The sequence below is a fragment of the Diabrotica virgifera genome, chromosome 3 (genome assembly GCF_917563875.1).
Source record: "Diabrotica virgifera virgifera chromosome 3, PGI_DIABVI_V3a".
NCBI classification, from domain to species: Eukaryota; Metazoa; Arthropoda; class Insecta; order Coleoptera; family Chrysomelidae; genus Diabrotica; species Diabrotica virgifera.
The window spans coordinates 52,700,152-52,721,568 of NC_065445.1; the positions used below are offsets into that span (position 1 = coordinate 52,700,152).

Sequence of the window (21,417 nt, forward strand, 5' to 3'; positions counted from 1 at the left end):
TGTATATACATATATTTAAGATTATTATATACAGTTTAAAACAAATAAAATAAAATACAATTCCATCTTCTGCAAAGGAAAAACAATATTAAACTTTATTACAGTCATCCGATCATAATAGCAACATTAAAATAATATGAAACAATATATTCAATAACGATCTCGCTACGTTAAATTAACGCGGCCTGGAGACCCCGCATTGCACTGCAATGCAGTGACTCGTTCGTCGCTACTACCGCCTACTGCGATAACGACCATGGCAAGACTCCACGTCACTACTGTGGCGTCCGCCTAGGCATAGTTCCACCTCAATATACGGAGCATCTTTGCCAAGCCAGCTAATGCTAGTTCAATACGCTAGCAGCTGCAGCTGTCGAGCTATGGCTATCAATACGCTAGCCACGACTGATTTTCTCATTCTCCTGGCTCGCCTTAAATATGCTCTCGCTGTCACTACTCCTTCGATTTCCCCCAGCGGTGCTATGCGCCATCACGGATGCTCCTCCGGTCGTCTCTGGTAGATCAGCTCATCGCTTTCCGTTGGCATCATATCGTTACAATGTTGCTATTAGAATTGAAAACTTCAACTTTCATTTGCCAGATGGCGCTAGTCACATAATCCATTCACGTCAGTTGCGGTGTGAAGGATGAACTCTCGTTGTTGGTCACTTAGAGTATGGAGCAGCAGGCCTACGTCTCTCCGATGAGACTCTAATAAGAGTCGAAAATCGTCGATTCAGAGTGCTGGACTGCGCTCCGTATTCTAAGTGAAAAATAAGATTGTTTTGCCTTCTCATTGCAACTGAATAAAAATGTAATTTTTATTTTATTTTTATATTGGTCTTTACTTCTTTGAGTAACTAGGTCCATTTCCTGTTGAATTTACCAGCTGAACAGACGGGGTCGTGAATTGCAAGTTTTTAAATTCCCTCTTGTCTTCTTCGCTTCAGCATACATCTGGCTTGCAAATTTTAGAAGCCATGGAGGTGTTACCAAGGAAATGGACCAATAAGTTTTTAATTTAAAAATCTTTTAGTAACATTTTAATATTTTTAAATATTATTAATGTTGCTATTAGAATTGAGAACTTCAACTTTAAAATATTATTTTATATTCCACCGGATTAAAACCTATTGGGACCATCTTTTTGGTTACACCTCCGAGGCCTTTAAAAATGCAAGCCATAAAGGATGCTGGGACTAGAGATGAGGGATTTTTAAAATTTGCAAATCACGTCCCATTTGTACATCGCGGAAAGTTCCAACGAAAGATAGGTCCCTCCGTACTCAGTAGGAGTAAAACTAATACAAATGAAAATGAATAACCATTTTCATTTCGTTGTAAATCGAAACCTAAAGCCGTATTATACTTTAGTTCAATCAGAGACGCCGCAATCACCCCTACCGATTTCGACTTATTAGTCTCCCGTCAGCGAGTGCATATACAGCGTTCTCTGACTGATCTAAAAATAATCCCCGGGCTCCAGTCTCGGATTACAACAAACGAAATGGCAGGATGCCATAGCGACATCGCTAGATAAAATCTTAGTTTTAATCTAGTAGCACATAAAATAAAATTTAACATATTATTTTATATTCCACCAGATTAAAACATATTGGGACCATCTTTCTGGTTATACGTCCGAGGCTTCTAAAAATGCAAGCCATAACGGATGCTAAGGCTAGAGAAAATGAGGGATTTCTAAAATTTGCAAAATTTGGATCAGTCAGAAAACGCTTCATATGCACTCCCTGACCAGATACTAATAAGTCTCAAAACCGGTAGGGGTGCTTCCGGTCTCTCTGATTGAACTAAAGTATAATACGGCTTTAGGTTTCGTTTTGTAACGAAATGAAAATGGTTATTCATTTTTATTTTTATTTCAAATATTTGTTCAAATGTCTCCTATACTATTTACACTTGATAAAGTTTCGATACAGACACAATCATTCCCAATATTGGTCTAAAATTAGAAATAGTTATCTATTTATAGCCAGTATATATTTTTATTGTAATATTCATTTTTGGCAATATGTTCGCTGAATTATATTAATCACAAAGGTAGGCAATATCCTTAATATTGTTATCACTCCCAAGGTTTTAAGTTATCTGGCTTCACAGATGAACTCAATAATCCATAAAGTAAACGTTTCTGAGAACAGACATGCTTATTGATTAGTTTTCACGTGGGGTGTCAATCAGTAAATATTAAAAACGTTATCTAAATCCCTACAAGGCAACACAATAATGGTTTACATAAATTAGGTACAGTTTCGTATTGAATTATTACGTGAATAGGAAATTGTATAAATGTGAAAATCGGTACTTCACATTGTTTTAAGCAATATAATGCGCAAAAAATATACAAACGAGAAGAGAGAAGAAATGAGAGAAAAATAAGATTGACGATAAAGGAGATTAAAGAACAATGGTTAAGGGATCAATGTATTGGAATATAAAAATGATAAAAAATATGATCTTCTTTACAGACCACACTTCACCGGCGTATACCAACGCAGGCCTTGCCACATTCCTGTATATCTTTTATTTCAGCCCTTCCCTGATTTTTCGATCATACACTACCCCGCTCATTTCAACATCATCATCATCATCATTTGGCTCTACAACTCTGTGTGAGTCTTGGACGCGTTTACTATTTACCTCCATTGTTGTCGGTCCTGAGCAGCTATTTCCCATTGCTGTACTCCAATTTTGCGTAGATCACTGGCCACTGCGTCCTTCCATCTCTTTCTTGGGCGACCAACTGACCTTTTGCCATCGGGCCTTTCCCAGAATGTGGCGTTCAGAAGTCTTTCCTCACTAGATCTTAGCACGTGACCTGCCCATTGTATTCGGTTTGCTTTAATGTAGCGTACTATGTTTTCATCTCCATATATTGTCTGGAGTTCATCCTTGTGTCTTCCCCTCCATTCTCCTGTTGTCTCTTCTCTCCAAGGCCCATAGATAGTCCGCAGTATCTTTCTTTCACATACCAGTAATTTTGTCGTTTCCCGCTGGTTCAGAGTCTTTGTTTCGCTTCCATACGTTATTGTGGGACGAATTATTGTCTTATATACTCTTATTTTTGCTGGTCTTGAGAGTATTTTTGATTTAAGTAGGGCCATTAATGAGTAATATGTGGGTTTCCTGCAATGATCCTGGCTGCCACGTCCTTTTCGTATTTATTTTCAGATGTTATGACCGCTCCCTGGTTTCGCTTCAAAGTTGTATTTATTAATTGTTACGTTTTGTCTAACCCTTCGTCTTAGGTTCTTCGTAACCACCATGTACTTGGTCTTGTCCTCGTTGACCTTAAGACCAACCTCCTTGTCTCCGTTCTCGAATACGGTGAAAACTTTTTTTGCATATCTGGTGGATTGTGCAATTGTGTCCACGTCATCCGCAAAGGCCAATAGTATTTTTGATCCTTGGGCGGCAAATCCGTTTGTTAGTTGTGGCTGAGCTTTCCTTACTGCATGTTCCAGTGCGAAGTTAAACAGCAGGGTAACGAGAGGATCTCCTTGTCTAAGCTCGGTGTCAATGAGGAATTCCTCCGACTTGGTGCTGCCAATTCTGATTCGTGCAGAAGCGTTCTCCGTGCTCACATGTGCTAATCGTACCAGCTTTCCAGGTACTCCCATTTCTACCATAGTCTCCCAAAATGCTTCTCTGCTAACAGACTCGTAAGCTTGTTTAAAGTCCACGAAAATTTGGTTGAATTCCCAGTTTTTTCCAACACCTGGCGTAAGACGAAGATCTGGTCTATGGTTGACCTTCCCGGTCTGAATCCGCTTTGTTGTCGCCTATTATTTCCTCTGCGTATGGAGTTAGACTTCTAATGGTAGGGGAGGAAGGTATGCTAAATGTGCAGCCACTCGAGCGCTTTGGGGACCTATTGGGTTGCGAAGAGTAGGTCCTAAAACCAAAAAAAGTTAAGTAAAGTTTTCCATTTTAGTGGGCGCTTGCCATTTTTTTATTTAATTTTCCATTTCCAACATTCGTTTTTTCCAATTATAACGCCATCTATCCATAATTCAAAAAATGTTTCGAATAAAAGTTACTTATTTTTACGTAAGGAATCCAAATCTGTAATAAAAAATGAGGGCTCCTATTTAAGATTTTAAAGTAACCCCCCACCCCACCTCCGTGGGGGGTCGTGTTTGGTGCCATTCGATAGATTTTTCAAAAATATTAAATAAGTGTATTTTACAGTTTTTCGATCTGATGTTCATTTCGCGAAATATCGCGGGATTCGTATTTAAAATATTTAATTTACCCCCCACCCCTCTCCTTGGGAAGTCGTGTTTGGTATCATTCGATAGATTTTTAAAAAATATTGAGCATATATTTTTTAGTTTTTCGATCTGTCATTCATTTCGCGAAATATTCGCTTTTTTTTTCGTGAAACTTTGGGACTCACCCATTTCCTTACGCCCGGTTCAAATAGTCAGATTTTTGAAATATACACTCTTTTGCATGCACTTAACTTACCTTATCTTAATCTGACAAGTTCGAGTTTTTTTAACGATAGATTTTTTTTTCGGACCCCCCTTAACGAACTCCCCTGTGTTAAGAGCCAATATATGGTAGAGGTACATCTGCAGGGTACCAGGTTTCTCCCCATATGCTAATCTGACGCGCTCGAGTAACTGCAAAAATCCCCGCTTGGGCTCCCCTACCATAAACAGTATTATGGATATAATTTTGTATGTTGTATTGATTAACGATATTCCTCTATAGTTCCGACATATTTGTTTGTCTCCCTTCTTGTGAATAGGTATTATATGGCTTTCATGCCAGTGTTTCGGTATTTCTTCTCTTTCCCAGAGTTCTCTTATAAGATGATAATCTCAAGATGTAGTTTTTTCCCCCTTTTTTAGTAGTTCCGCCTGTATGCCGTCTGGGCCTGGATCTTTATAGTTTTTTAGGGACGAAATTGCGGACTTTACTTCAGCTAGTGTGAGCCGGTGAGGCCTGGTATTTCAGGTTCGGCTAAATGGTACTGTCTTTGTTGCCCTGTCGTTGTGGGGTTTTCTGTATTTAAGAGTTGCTCAAAATACTTTCTCCATTGGCGGCTTATCTCTTCGTCGCCTGTGAGCAATTGTCCTGCATCGTCTTTTATAAATCTTGGACTGTTGGTCGTGTTGCTCGTCATTGTTTTTAGGTCCCTATAAAACTGTCTAGACTGACCGGTTCTATGTTTCTTCTGCTGTATTCGTGCTTCTAGGTACTGTTTCTTTTTTTTTTTTCTTAAAAGTCTTCTCGTTTGAGTCCTTACTCTGTTGTAGTCTTCCCTGTTCTCTTCTGTAGATCGTGTTAGTAACTCCAGCCTCTTGATTGCTTTCTGCTGCAAGCCTTGTTCGCACTCCTGGTCAAACCACTGGTTTTTCTTCTTGTAATTATTTTCTTTCCCTATAGTTTCAGCTGCGGCGCTTTCTATGGCGTTTGCTATATTTTGCCATTTCTGGTCTATGGTCAATTCTGGTGTTGATGTTTCTTCTTCTTTAAGTGTCTGCAATTTATATTGACGTTCATTATCAGGTAGTTCGAGCCTTGAAATGTCCATATATTATGTTTCCTTGTTGGCGTTGCTTTGTATGTCCCGTGTTTAGCCTTGTCTCATTTTTATTCTGACCAGGAAGTGGTCAGAGTCACTTTCTGCTCCCCTCTTATGTTCAAATTCTTTAGACTATTTGAAGAAGATTTTACTTCTTTTGTGACCCATGTTTTTTTGTTTTGGTAAAGTTTGGTTGTTTTCATAGGACAACCGGACGACTAATATTGAAATAGAACTGTAATTTATCATGAAAGGCATTATATTTACTCTCAATATCAGTTGCATGATAACCATCTTGCCATGTCTCTTTACTTAAGAGATTGTTGAATGTAGTTATAGCGCCCTCATGTGTTACTCTGAAAGTATTTTGCACTGATGTCATAGTTAGTTCAATAAATTTTAACCTCAAAAGAAATATATCGTGATCCGATTTAGTATTTACATTTACAGTACCTATACAATCATCACAATTTATATATACCTGATCAAAGATATTTCTGCATGTAGAAGTCGACCTTGTAGGTGTTCCTGTTCCTGGGAGACAATCCATAATATGCTAGGAGACCAGTAAATTTGTGTGAATTGCTAAACCCCGGCGCAAATTGAACCTAAGCGAGTCACAACCTGCGCCGGCGGGACGGGTGACCCGTGCAGTTATTTTTCTAGCGCACCGCATATTGATCACAACAAGGCCCAACCGTTGGCATTCTCTGCAACGAATAGAGGGACGGGCAAAATCAGTGCGGACGTGTAACGGTTACTTTTGATACCGGGCCTCAGTGGTAAAACGGTGGTAGATACTGAGTACAAATACTGATTGCAAAATACTGATGGATCTGTATCTGATGTGTTTCATAGATTATAACAAGGCCTTTGATAAAGTGCGGCATGATCATCTAATCAGACTCCTGGCAGAAAAGAATTTAGATAAACGAGATATCCGACTAATAGCAAATATGTACTATAGTCAGAAAGCAGTAGTGAGAGTAGAGAATAATACCACTGAAGAAATTGAAATAAAGCGAGGTGTGAGACAAGGGTGTATACTGTCACCAACCCTGTTTAATCTCTATTCCGAAGACGTAATAAATAGAACACTCTCTGAGCAATCCATAGGTATTAAAATAAATGGTGTTAGATTAAACAATCTGAGATTTGCCGACGATACCGTTCTGATCGCAGAAACACTTGAAGAGCTACAGACATTGGTGAATAAGATAGCAGACTGCAGCGAAGAATATGGACTATCTTTGAACATAAAAAAACTAAATTTATGGTAATATCGAAATCAACACGAAATATATCCATTGTATATGATACCAGCCACAAGGATTACATGAGGACGAAACTTAAAGACGAAGTATGGGATAAAATCGGAAATGAACTTAATACGAATGGTTAGTACAATTTACTGTGATAAATAAATATTAGTACAATATAATCAAAACCCAACACCGATTTGTCATTAAAATTCTAATAACTTTATTAGGTACCTACTCGTAGACAAAATAAATGGCGATAACAGATATGCCTTTACAATAACACATTATTAGAAAAAAAACGTTACTTAAAACGAATAGGCCCGGATCCCGCGTAACAAAAAAGGTTGATTAATAGCAAGCTGAAAATTTGTTAATAGCGTAACGGTATCTAGTCGGACAAACTTTAATGTATGGGAACACTGGAACAGGGGTAGTTTTAATTGTGGAACAGGTTAAAGATTTTGAATGTCAGACTACAAAAACTTCCCATGTATTTTATCGGACAGAACTTCCAATTGATTTCTTACCCTTTCATTAAACTCTCATGCTAAAATTAGACTGCTATTTATCACCTGTCATAATTCCTGTCATTTGACATGTTCTCTGGTCGGATTTATAAAAAGGCCCAGTTGGTGATAAATACCAGTCTGATTTTTGCATGAGAGTTTAATGAAAGGGTAACAAATCAATTGGAAGTTCTGTCCGACAAAATACATGGGACGTTTTCGTAGTATGACGTTCCAAATTTTTAACCTGTTCCACAATTAAAACTTCTCCTGTTTCAGTGTTCTCGTACATCAAAGTTTGTCTGACGAGACACCGTTAAGCTATTAACAAATTTTCAGCTTGCTATTAATCAACTTTTTGTTGGTACGCGGGATCCAGGCCTACAAATACAATGTCACAAATGATGGCGTAATCCCTTTTCTGTAGGTATAAGAATTTTGTAAATATCATTCATTTCTTAAATCTACACAACATTATCATTAAAAATGATTCATTATTAAAAACCGTTAAGCATATCTGTGAATATCGCATTACCCTCAAATAAAATGTGTCATCATACCGGGCTTGTTCATGCTTAAAAATAAAATATGTAGACGAGATATAAATATATGTAATAGGTAAGCAGTTTTTGCAACGACAATCCAATCACAATCAGTGTTGTTTATAATAATAGTAATTCCGAACGAGTTCTATTAGCTTTTTACGTCCATCTCGAAAACAAAACCACAACTGAGAATTGAGTCACGCGTCCCACGACACCAGAAAATTGTGTTCCGATGACAAACGTTTGCATGCTAGACCTGGCACTGTATTCACTGATATTAGGATGCGCAGAACTCTCTACGCAACTCGCCGGTGCCAGGTTGTGTTCGCTTAGGATCAATTTGCGCCGGGGCTTAGTGTCATGTGTTACATGTCCAGAAGACATTTCGAATAATATTTGTATACTGGGTAGCGAAAACGTAATATTTGTATACACGGTAATTTGTGGAAAACCGTATAAGGGTATATAAAACTGTGTAAGGGTCGTAAAAATCTTTCGTTTTTCTGGGAATCTAATGAATTTTCTTATTTCAAATGGAACGCCATGTACATTTTTTGCGTTTTGAAGTCCTTAAAAAATACTGATTATTTTTCATGTTATATTCCATATACATATCTAAATGCCATAATTTCGGAGTTATTTTTTCTGCCCGGGTAGACATTATTTTAGGTTGTTTGGATCATTGGGAACAAAATAGGTCTCTTGTAATTTTCCTCTATAGTTAATCGTTTCCGAGTTATAAACAATTTAAAACGGAAAAAAATCGAAAAATTACGATTTTTAGATTAAAATAATTTTTGAAATTACGAAGTACCTAAATTCAAGCTAAAACCTTCTATCAGCTCCCTATAGGAATTTTTGGTACGTTTTATTATAAAATATTATTTTTTTTATTGTTAATGTAGCGTATATGAGAGGACGAGAGATAGGGCTACATGCTACATTAACAATTAAAAACAATGTTTCAAAATAATACATTACTTCAAAACGCAAAAAATATAGAGGGTGTTCTATTTGAAATAAGAAAGTTTATTAGATTTCCAGAAAAACGGAATATTTGACAACAGTGTAATTGCCACTATAATATTGGCCGCATTAGAAGACCCTTACACACCAAAATCTATAAAAATCGTTCTAGCGGTTTCCGCAAAATTACCGTGTTTCCATACTTTCTCGCTACCCTGAATAACTGAGTTTTTTTTAGGAAAGCCTCAATTTTACGTTGCCTTGGTTATTACTTACAGCCCCAGCATTTCTTCTAGGAAGTCTATATGCGATAGTTGCTATTTATAAGGAAGAGTCCGTGCAAATATTTTTTAATTTCTTTGCTGTGTGTAAGTATCTAATTTAGAAAGTTTTAAGTTTGTAGATCAATACAGTTCCAATTTAATTAGGAAAATACATATCGTTAAAGTATTAACACCTTCGTAGTCAAAAGGGAAATGTGTAATGTACTTGGGTTTGTTAATCATTTGCGTAAATTGTGAAAAAGAATTTTGAAATTGATGTTAATTAATTCTACTGTTAGGTTTTTCATTACAAAAAGACAACATTTACTTTTAATCACCACGATGCCCATTACTAGAGACCATATCGCCGGTCCGAAATAAGAATGACGTAACTGCAAATGTTGTCAATTCCTGTTTATTACGTAATTAACTTCTAAGATACTATATATACGTAATTAACTTCTAAAATACTTTACATATTTCATTCATAATTTCATACTATTAAATTTACTGTATCCTAACTCCAATCCATTATTTTAACAATTTTCATTTACATTTAAATAAAAATAATTTTCCCTTTTACATATACAACCACCAATACAATATAGATATAAATAATTTTGCCAACCTGTTAATTCCTTTGTATAATAATATTCCAATTTAAAATTTATTCTTTCTCCTCTCTCACCATCATCTGTTTTTATCTTTTTGTTTATCATTATGAATAGCAGCTCATACTTCCTTTTTAATCAATTTGATCAGTTTAATTTTATAGTATACAGTCAAATTAAAATAATTTTATATTCAAAAATTTTGCAAAACACAATTTTCTTTTCAAAAAACAATAGATTTAAATGTTAGACATTTTCAGATATTAAAATCTTCATCCTATTATCAATGTTTTGGATCATGACCTTTTGTTAAAACCTTTGAAAATCGACTATCTTTTTCTCTACTGTCAATGTCACTCCAAACAGTTCCTTACAAACTTTTGACACTTGGTAGTCAACGTTGGCCTAAGATGGTTGTTTAGGTTTCCTGGTAGGGTTTCACCATGTTCCCGGAGGTTATATCTTTTAACATCGGCGTTTAGACTATGACATAATGTAGATTGAATTATAAATTCAACCATTGTTTGGTTCTGGGGCTATTTAGCAAGTATTCGAGTAAGTAATCATAACCACATTTTTTAACTTTCAAAATTTCAACCATCTTTCAATTTTAATAGTGGGATTACTTATTCTATTTTAGATTCACTGATGATGGACTGATAGGTCCGAAAACGTTCTGAATTGGACACATTTTATTCAATCCATTGGGATTTTTAAAATTAAAAAAAAAATTAATAAAAAATATACCAATTACATAGAAGTGGTTTTTACTTCATGTTCGAGTTTTTTAACTATATGGTATACAGCCAACCTAGGGAACTTCCCTTTTTAGTTTCTAAAATACTGTTTACAGATGATACAAAAGCGACAGAACAGTAACCATGTGCTGAGCCACCACAGGGTAGTTGCGTCGTTATTGAAATACCACCAATTTTAGATCTTGTTTCAGATGAAGAATGAAGCAAGTGCAAATACGGTTGAAAATGGGGGACTAAATTAAGATAATGGAGTTGGGACCAATAGGGATGAAAATAAGAACCATCGCTGTAAGAATAAACGGTATAACAAATATTTAAAAACAGTTTTTTTTTGTACAGAAAAATTTTCAGATCAAGAATGACGCAACTGTAGATATGGATGAAAATGGGGGGATTAAATTAAGATAATGAAATTCGAACCAATGGGGTGAAACTAAAAGCCATCATTGTAAGAATAAACGCCATGCCGATGCTCCGGACGGTTACTCTTCACTCTTAATTTAATCACTATTTTAAATATTTAAACATTTTTAGATGAAGAATGATGCAACTGTAAAAAGGCTTGAAATGTAGGGATTAAATTAAGATAATGAAATTCGAACCATTAGGGATAATAATTACACTTTTATAAAAAAGAACCTTTTATAATAAAACGTTTTCATTAGTTATAGGACCCAATATAAAATTATAAACTATTTTGTTGTTTCAATTTCTGCCATGAAAGAATTTTGTAATCGACTATTTTAGAGGCATATTTTAGCGGATTTAAACTCATATAAACCAAAGAAAAAAATATTTAAAATGGTATATATGCAACGTAAAAGTAAATAATTGGTAATTGTATACAATTACCGGTATTTGTATACAATTACCAGAGCCAACGGTAAATGTAGGTAAATGTAGGTAAGTGTATTTCCAATTATCTACTTTTACCGGTAATTGTATACAATTACCAAGGACCAGTGGTAAAAGCAAGTAAAATGATGAATAAAAACAATCAATTCCAAGAGCTATTCAAGAAGTTTGATTTTTATTGAACTTAATTAAAAACCAGAGACATTTTGTTTAACCTGAATTGAGCTATTTTGCCTGAATGAATACTACTACTTTACTTACTTACTATTTATTGTGACATGGCAAACTCTCATGGAACTTGGAATTAAGCAACTTTCCAGTTTTTCTAACACACTCGCGCAATGAAAAATGTTTAGTTTTGAAACTATGTCTAAAGAAATGAATGATTCTTTGCAGATGGTAAATTGATTACTGCTATGCAACTGTAGCAGTCGCCCTTCTTTAGTACCCAATTCATATAATTCATTTTAAATACTCATAAAAACATCCAAAAGTTTTTGATGTTTTAAGCATTTTCTTCTCTTGCTATTCAAGTCCATTTAATTGCAACAGAATCTCGCCTCTCTGAAATTTGATTAGAAAATACTTCTTCTAGAATCGCCTTAGATTCATTCACTGATGGTTGCTCAGGTTTTTCTAGTTCTTGTGCTATTAGAAGCTCATTTGGTTCATCCACTTCTGCTTCTTCACGTTCTTCAAAATCAGGACCTGACTGGGTTTCTTCTACTTGTTCTTCTATTTACAAATTTTCTTCAGTCGAAATATTTTCTAAAGGATCTTCTGGCAGTGATGAAGTTGTGAAACTAATTTTGGCCGGTAACACAAACATAGCTTCATGCCGACTGCACTTGATGCCATAAGGGTAAGCTCGGTTCTTGGTGAATTGTACAGATCGAAGACCCTCTGACAACTTGTTTTTCTTTGAATGCTTTCCAACTCGGAACTTAGTATATTTTCAATATCTTTATTCGCAACAGATCCTTGTGACTGACTGTTTCTTGGCTTACCGTGCACTATCTTTAAATCTTTTCACGTGGAGCACAGTTCTTCTATAATTATGTTGGAGAATTCTCGTCCATTGTTGCTTTGAAGAATGCTAGGAGCTTCAAAGGCACAAAATATTTCAAGAAGAACTAACGCAACTTCTTCTGCACGTTTAGTTTTCAACGGTCGTAATTGTACAAATGTTGTTAAGTGATCTTGGTAGACAAAAATGAACTTGAATTAATTATCTGCTTGTACTTGCATAGATATCTATCAAATCTATTTGACCTCTACTATTCATTTTTTTTGACAGTATAGGTTTCACTACTAAACCTTTTTTGGGGCATTTAGATTTTTTCTGGTAAGTTTCACACGGATCCAAATAGATCTTTATGATTTCTACAGTTATGTATTATGGCATTCAGCTTGCGTGTCAATAGTTATAATTTGAATTTTTTACTTTTACCAAGATTCTCTGGGAAATTTATACAATTACCGGTAAAAGTAGAAAATAAAGGTTTTTAAAGAATATTTCCTACATTTACCGTCGACTCTGGTAATTGTATAAAATTACCGGTAATTGTGTACAATTACCAGGTTATCTACTTTTACCGTAACATATATAATGTTTATATATAATAATTAACTTATAAAATATGTTCAAAACTTTAAGTATAAATATGTATGTATTAACTTTTAATTATTTATTTAAAAATTTAAAAAAGATACGCAACAGCCGGGTTTTGAACTCGGGACCTCTCGATCTGCAGTCTAATGCTCTACCACTAAGCCACCATCAATTTGTAATTATCGATTTGTTGACGTACTTTAAAATGGAATCTAACTGTCATTGCATTAGTCACATTTTTAAAATAGTTTGAAATTAAAAAAATCGATTTATCCATAATGAAAAACTGGAACGAACATGTAAACAGAATGGAACCATATAGATTAGCCTGTTAACATCTGTAAAATCAACAAGCCGTATAGCAGAAGACCCGTTGGAAGGCCGCCGAAAAGGTGGAAAGACAATGTACAATCAACAACTGAAACAGAATAAGAGGTAGACAAACAGGAGTAATCCATATCATAGCAGTTAAATATTGCATTGTTAGCAAGTTCTCAGCTATTTTAGGTACCTAGGTAGCCTAGAACTCGGTTTAAAATGGATTACAAAATTTGATGAGACAGTGACAAAGACGAAGCCAAGTATATAAAAACGTTTTAAAAATAAAAGCCATCATTGTAACAATAAATGCCATACCAATTCTGCTGGACGATTACTCCCCATTTAATCCCTATTTTAAATATTTAAAAATCGTTTTTTTGCTCTCCTGGGAAATTTGGCTTTTTGCAGTTACGTCATTCTTATTACGGACCGGCGATATGAGCAGAAAACATAACAAATATGTGCATATACAGTGATGAGCGCGCTAATAACCGGCAGAATAACGCAAAAGATAATACATGCATTGTGAAGTAAAAGGAGAAAAAACTAGAAGATGTGGAAAGTATCGATATAAACGTATAAATTAACATTACATTACTTAGTTTCCCACCATTAGACGTGTCGGAGGATTATGACAACTGTCACTGTGACAGGAGAATTTTATAAACATACTCCACCTCTACTAGTTTCATTTCGTTTTATGTCACAATGTATTATGCTTTCCATCTTTTGCGTTATTTTTCCGGTTATTAGCGTGATCATCATTGTATAGGTGTGTACAAAATTGGCGCAAATACAGTGATGATCGCGCGAAATAACGCTAAAGATGGTAAACAATATATTGTGAAGTAAAAAGAGATGAAATTAGTAGAGGTGGAAATTATCGATATAAACGTATAAATTAACATTACGTTACAGTTTCCCACTTTTAGACATATCGAAGAAGTATGAAAACTGTCACTGTGACAGAACTTTATAAAATACTCCTGTCACAGACATGTTGGGATGTTTCTTATTATACCCTTGCTTATACTTACATGTGTATATGATTTGATACTTAATATAATATACATATATTTTTCTACGACCCTTTAATAATCTGTTCATTATTCACTATTTTTGAATAGATAATAACATCCAGTACTTTACCTGTGAGTAATAGTTCATTACTCACGGGCTGAAGTTACTCACGGGTCATTACTCACGGGTTGAAGTTAGATTCAAGTGGTGCATGGCACTTTTAATATACTTATTATTAGCAAATAAAATTACTTAAACTTGTTTATTTAATAAAATATTCATTGTAATTTATATTAACAATTAAATACGAAAAATGTTTAAAGGATTGTTAACTGTAACAATGGGTTAGCATATTTAAAATTGACATTTTAAGATTGACGTTATTAAAAGGTAAACATAAAAAAGGTACTAATTCCGTAAAAGGGTTTACGGATATGAAATGTATATCAATGAATTCTGTTTTACTTACTGTTTATTGTACAATAGATTTTTATTGGGAGCAAACGTTCTTTTTCATGTACATAATAGAATTAAAATACATGTCTTATTTTTAACACGTTGAACGCCGCAATGTATATAATATTACGGCTCTCTGGGCCCGCTGGGCCGACTTAGCCGTGATCCATACAGTATAGCGTGGTATAGCAGTCACTGCGAAGCAAGTGCGATTCGCGCGGCCCTGTAAGTAAAATAAGCGTGAATCGTATATGATTCGCGCGGCGTTCAACGTGTTTAAAAGCCACCGCCATTATATACCATAACACTTATGACAGACAACTGTTTCATAACTAGAAGGATAATTCTAACAGTGTTGCCATAGTTATATAAAATATGTTTTCTTATGAAAAATAAAATTTTCGATTTTAAGTAATGTTAGTAGTTGATAATTATATTTTTCTACTAATCCAAATAAAAAAGGTCGTAGAAAAAGTATAGTATTTTACTTGCATGTAATGGCTATTACTCACCTTGATGAAGTTTGCGACACGAGCCGTAGGCGAGTGTCGTAATTAATCATTACATGCTCGTTGAATACTATTATGTAGTTTGTTATTAATAATTAATAATGTATATTTTTTAGGTTCAATATGGCTGATGTGGTTGGCTGTACTCCAATATAACATAAAACATAATGAGTTTGTAAGAAGTATGTTGAAGCTACAGGGATATGTGAGACTGAAAAACGAAATCTTGTCTTGAGTAAATTTGATATTGTAATGCTGTTTTTGTGCAGTAAATAATAATGTGTTTAATGAGTCATCTAGAAGAGCGAATCACTTAACATAAATACGATTTTTATTTGGGAAATTAAAACAAAACACAACCATTATTTCCAAAATAGAACTCAAATTACAAATATCATAATCAATGCTGCTGTAATTTATTATATGGAATGATTACAAAAAGATTTTGGCAATTCTAATTTTTAACTTGTCATTTGAGGCGCTCAGAGCAACACTGACCTAAGCCACAAATTAAGCATTTTTAGATTAATATATCAATAAAGGCAGCAACATTAAATCTTCGGATTAACAAGGATCTACACAATCTATCTCTACATTTGGCTAAAAGGCGCTACATAATTTGTAGCGCCATCATATAAGCATAATGTAAATACGAATGCAAAGATTGCATTTATCTCAAAACCTCGTTTTTGGAGTTAGGCCACTGTTGCTGTGAGCGCCTCATTTTATCTTTCACCTTATTCTATGGTGCAAAAATTTTTTCCTACTATTCGCACCAATCTTTTGATGTTTGAATATTTTCTACAAAACCAAAATTTAAATAAAATTGACAGATTTGGATGCTTTCGCACCTTATGCACTTCCATTGTTATTTCTGTTATCTCTATAAATGTACTTATTTACTATCTTTGAAACATCAAATGTTGAAACATTTGTCTCCGTTCACTCCTCTATTTCTATTAATCTGGAGCCATTTGTATACACCTCTTACCCACGCAGTTATTTAAGTCATGGCTCTATCTTATCATGGTCTCCCTATTTTGTCTAATAATATAAGTTATTTGGTCTTCATTGCCTTTCTTAGGTCTTTTTCATACGAATTCTCCATTTTTTTATTCTTATAGGAATATTTTTGCTACCTTTTTTAAGCATTCATTTATAGATGTGCAATGAAAAAAAATTACATAGTCTGTTCTTAGAATTCTTCTTGATTATAAATTCTGACATGCCATTTTTGACGTTTAGTTTTCACCTGGTCACTGATTGACACCCATGTAGATTGGTATCTTCGTTTGTTCGCGAGTGACACGGATTTGGAGTCTCCTCTTTGCTTGGCGGGACAGTATATTTATGTAAAGAGTTATGAGTTGTTTCTCTAGCAGTTCAGCATGTTATAGCGGGACTATTCTAGTTTCTCTACCACTTCTTTTCGTAGTGATGGCCATGTCGTCGGAATATAGCAAATAATGTTGTGTATACTTGTGTTAGTTGGTCGTTTGTGTACATATTAAAGAGGAAGGGGGCCAAGATACTTTAATGCCAGGCTGTTATTTTGTCTTCATCGCTCATTTTTTCATCCATAGAATCGCCTGTTTTGTAGCAAGGACTGATTTTTTAGGACAATTTTTACTAAGTAATAATCTTTGCGCTATATAGAGTTTTGTTAAAAGACTTTTGTGGTTCATTGTATCGTATGCGAATCTCAAGTCGACCTTTATTGGTTTATTCGGATAATGCTTTTCATGGCATATTTAAATGCTTGGTTACATAAAAATGGATAACAGTGGATTTCCTTGTATCAGTTGAGTTTACGCAGAAAGTTTTTGATACTGTCCCTAGTATTCTAACTTGGGCATAGACACATTCTCTTTACCGTCAGTTTCTTTTTTTTTATTGGCTTTAGGATTAGACCATGCGGCCAGAAACAAAGTAAATAGTACATACATAAATATAATATATCTTATCTAAACTATCTAATTACTAATCTAAGTTAAGGTTATCTAAGTCTGACCGACCTTTTTGTTAAGAATAGATATAATAAACATTATATTTTCAAAGCGAATTTTTGCTAAATTAATCTTAATAAAAATTTTGGGATAAGGACAACGGTCACACTTTTCTCATTCAAGGGTTTTTCTTTTTTCTTAATAAATATTGATACCCCCCACCCCACACGGTAAGGCAGGCATGTAGGTAATCAAAAGGAAAGACATTTAAGGTTACAAGCCTAATCTAGTCATTTTATAACTTAATTTTACAGTCATATAGGAAAAACAAAATAAAATCAAAAATACGTTTATCACTCAGTGCCAAAAGATACATAACATTATAGGGACCGTAAACGTTTAAACTTCTTAAATTTTTTGTAAGAATGTCCGACTGATGTGTGTACTTCTTACAATTAAAAAATATATGATCCAAGTCCGCCGTTTCATTGCAAATATCACAGAGATTGTTATTAGTTATTTTTATTTTGTATAAATGTGGCGGATAGCAACCATGTCCAAATTTCATCCCAGATATGGTTGTTATGGAACTTCTCGGATAATCGTAATTTTTAAACCAGTAATTTTTTCGAATATCGGGTTCTAGCAATGTATATCTTGTGGCTTTTGTCAAAATAAAATGTTTATATTGTTTAGACCATTTTTTATATAAATTATCCTTAGCAATATTTATTCTCTCATCTAATGTTAATATAAGGGTGTAACATCTTCTCCCAACTGTATGCTTTCTTTAGCCGCTTTATCAACTTGTTCATTGAATGTGATACCTGAGTGTGCTTTCACCCACACAAAAATAAATTTTCTAGTTTTTTGCATTTGAGAGAGCAAAGTTTTTATTTTGGCTATGTAAGGATGACTATATGCGGAGTTGATTTGTAAATTTGTTTGTAAACTATTTAAAACCGAAAGTGAATCAGAAAAAATTATGGAGTATGAAATGTTATTTTCCATTATAAATTCTATAGCTTTCAAAATAGCAAACGCTTCTGCTGTAAAAATGCATTTAAATCTGCGTTGTACTTGCAGTGGGACAATAAACGCCGCACCTGTGCCATAAGGATCTTTTGATGCATCTGTGTAAATAGCAGTATATATTTGATATTTGTTTAACAGCTGATTGATTATTTCATTATTAAGATATCTTAATTCAGAATATCTAGGTATAATTATCTGAATGTTCAACAATAAAATATCTAAGTTGACCTTAACTGTTGTAGGGGAGAAGTCTATTGAGTTTCTAAATCCTTCACATAAAGGAGGTGAGTTTCTATTAGACCAGTATGATCCTGTAAGGTCCTGAATATTTAGGGTGGAGATCTTTTGAGTAAGTGATGAATTTTTGACTTTGCACTTGATTATCATTTTTTCTGCCAATAATTGCCTTCTCAGCTCTAATGGAGGTTCCACAGTTTCTACTCTTAACGGTTCAATTGGAGTTGATTTCATTGCACCAATGCAGAGTCGCAAAGCTTTGTTTTGTAAAATATCTAATTTTTTTAATAAGTTATTATTAGCACTGCCATATAAGAAGCTGCCATAATCTATAATGGACCTTATATATGATTTATAAAAAGTCAAGGCTGTTTGGGGCTCCGCCACCCACCATGTCCTCATAATACATTTCAAGAAGTTTAATCCCTTACTACATTTTTGTAAAATTTCTTCAATGTGTGCTCTAAAGGTTAATTTTTTATCTAGAGTGATTCCGAGATATTTTATTTGGTTGGTCAAAGAAAAATTAATATCATTCAGCTGTATGGTCGTACAATTTGGAATATTGTGTCGGGTAAAAATGACCACTTTTGATTTATGCGGAGATAAATCAAAACCTAGATTACTTATATTCTGGATGAAAGGTGTAACTGCTGTATTCAAACTTTGTAAACTTTTATCATAACTTCTTGCATGTGTGTAAAAGACGAAATCATCAGCGTACTGAATTATATTTGCATTAGGTGAAATATTGTGCATAGGTGTATATATTGAAAAGTAATGGTGATAAAACCGATCCTTGAGGTAAACCCTTTGTTACCAAACGATATTCAGAAATGATGCCGTTATCTTTTCTGATCGCTACTGATCTATTTATGTAGAGTTTAAGTATGGTGTCTGCTACTTCTTCTGGAATTTGTAAGTTAATCATTTTATTTCGTAGTATAGTCCAGTCTACACTATCATAAGCTCCTTTTATATCAAGAAATAATGAAGCTTGGTAGTCATTTCGAGAAAGACACAGCCGTATATCTGTAACCAGTTGACCAACAGCATCACCAGTGCCATAATTTATTTTAAAACCGTACTGACTTTGAGGAAAAGCATTTGTGTTCTTGAACCACCATTCCAATATGTTTTTGACAATCCTTTCAAACATTTTTAATATACATGGTAGCAAAGAAATGGGTCTGTATGATTCGCTTTCATCTGGGTTTTTATCGGGTTTCAGAATAGGCACAACAATAACTTTTTTCCACTCTTCGATACATTCACCGCGTATCCAAATGTCGTTCATTATTTGGGTTAAAAATATTTTAGCATTCATTGGTAAATGATAAAGCATAGGATATCGAATTTGATCATATCCAGGAGAGGTATTTTTTCTATTATCTAATGCAAAGTCAATTTCATTTAAACCTATAGGCTCCAAAAATATACGATGATTTTTCTTGTTTTGTTCTCGCTTGGTCATTAAATGGTTTATATTGTTATACACCATTGGCGGAGCTATTATATCGAAAAAATGATCTTGATAGAGTTACCAAATTTCTTAGTGGTTTTAGTATGTCTTTGCATTTTTTTTTGCTTGGGTCCAGAGCTCCGTAACTGGAGTATTTTTGTTTAAATTCGCACACCACATACGCCAGTTATATTTAGCTTTTTCTTTGAGATACTTCTTAACTCTAGCTATATAACTTCTTTGCACATTATGTAATTTTCTAGAGTGCTATTTATTTTATAAAAATGCAGTTTGTGTTTTCTCTCTTTTATAGCTGCCTCACATTCGTTGTCCCACGAAGGTGGTAAAACTTTTGTGAATTTATTTCTAGGAGCCTTGTTTATAGGTATTGCTGTTGAGGCCGCAGCGTTAATTCCTTCTATTAAAAAATCGTATTTAGATTGCGTTGTATTATCTTCAGGATGGTTTTCGGTAAAAAATGTACACGCTGTATCTTCGTATATATCCCAGTTTGCCTTGCGTAGATTCCATTTAGTCAGTTTCTTAGGTACACCCATATCAACCACTGCGTTTCATAGTTAATTAGGTCATAAGCATAATACTACAAAGCTTATTTTGGCTTATTATTATTTACTTGTTTAGGTCTGAAGTGACACTGGTAGTCATTCACTATTTCTTCGGTGTAGGATAGTAATAATTTCGTCAATACCGATGCCAATACATACTTTATACTTAGGATCGATTAGTAAAATTTCTTCTTACTGTTAGTTCTTAAACGAGTAGGTACATCTTTATTTTTTTATTTTTTGTTCTAAGGCGTTTACTATTATTTGATAAATTTGATGTTCATGACATCTTTTTTTTAATTAGTTATGAGTCAACATTGTCCAAACCCGGGAATGTGTCGATTATATTTGCCGATAATTTTTATTGTATTTCTAATTTCTTCTAGGCTTGTTGAAGTTATTTTTATTTTATTATTATAGTAACTTTCGACTATGTACTTAATTTCGGCGGTGAGCAATTCTGCATTTTATTAGTTTATAACTCTATTAAAGTTGGGTCTTCTTAGATACGAGCCTCTCTTTTGTTGTCGTACTTCCCTTTAAAATGTTTTATTTTCATTTTCTCTTTTTTCCTTAGTGTTTGTCTAACAGCGGCTCCCTCCCTGGTTATGTTAAGTGGTCACTATTTTGCGCTAATAATTGGGTTGATATGTGCCAATTGATTCTTCTTTTATTTACAACAATATACCTTTTTACTGCTTTAATTAATTAAACAGCTAAGTCAGCTAACTTTATCTACTACATAAACAGCCCTTATTTATGTTTGGAACGAAATATAATTACCACATTTTCAAAGAAAAAACTTAACGGCCACACTGCTTAAACGTAATGGTAGGGGAGTCCAAGCGGGGATTTTTGCGGTTACTCGAGCGCGTCAGATTATGGCATGGGGAGAAATCTTGTACCCTGTAAATGTACCCCTACCATATA

The 21,417-nt window shown here is 34.2% G+C and overlaps 1 protein-coding gene across 3 annotated transcripts in view; it reads left to right on the top strand.

Annotated features, from left to right (window-relative positions):
• LOC114349223 (uncharacterized) overlaps positions 1–17,882 on the top strand; it is a 31,558-nt gene extending 13,676 nt beyond the window's left edge. For all 3 annotated transcript variants that reach the window (XM_050646453.1, XM_028299595.2, XM_050646454.1), the window contains exons 3-4: positions 9,075–9,204; positions 15,358–17,882. In XM_050646453.1, the coding sequence (XP_050502410.1) occupies positions 9,075–9,204; positions 15,358–15,476 (249 nt within the window). In that variant the 3' untranslated portion in view covers positions 15,477–17,882. The remainder of the gene's footprint in view (positions 1–9,074; positions 9,205–15,357) is intronic.
• The last annotated feature ends 3,535 nt before the right edge of the window (positions 17,883–21,417 follow it).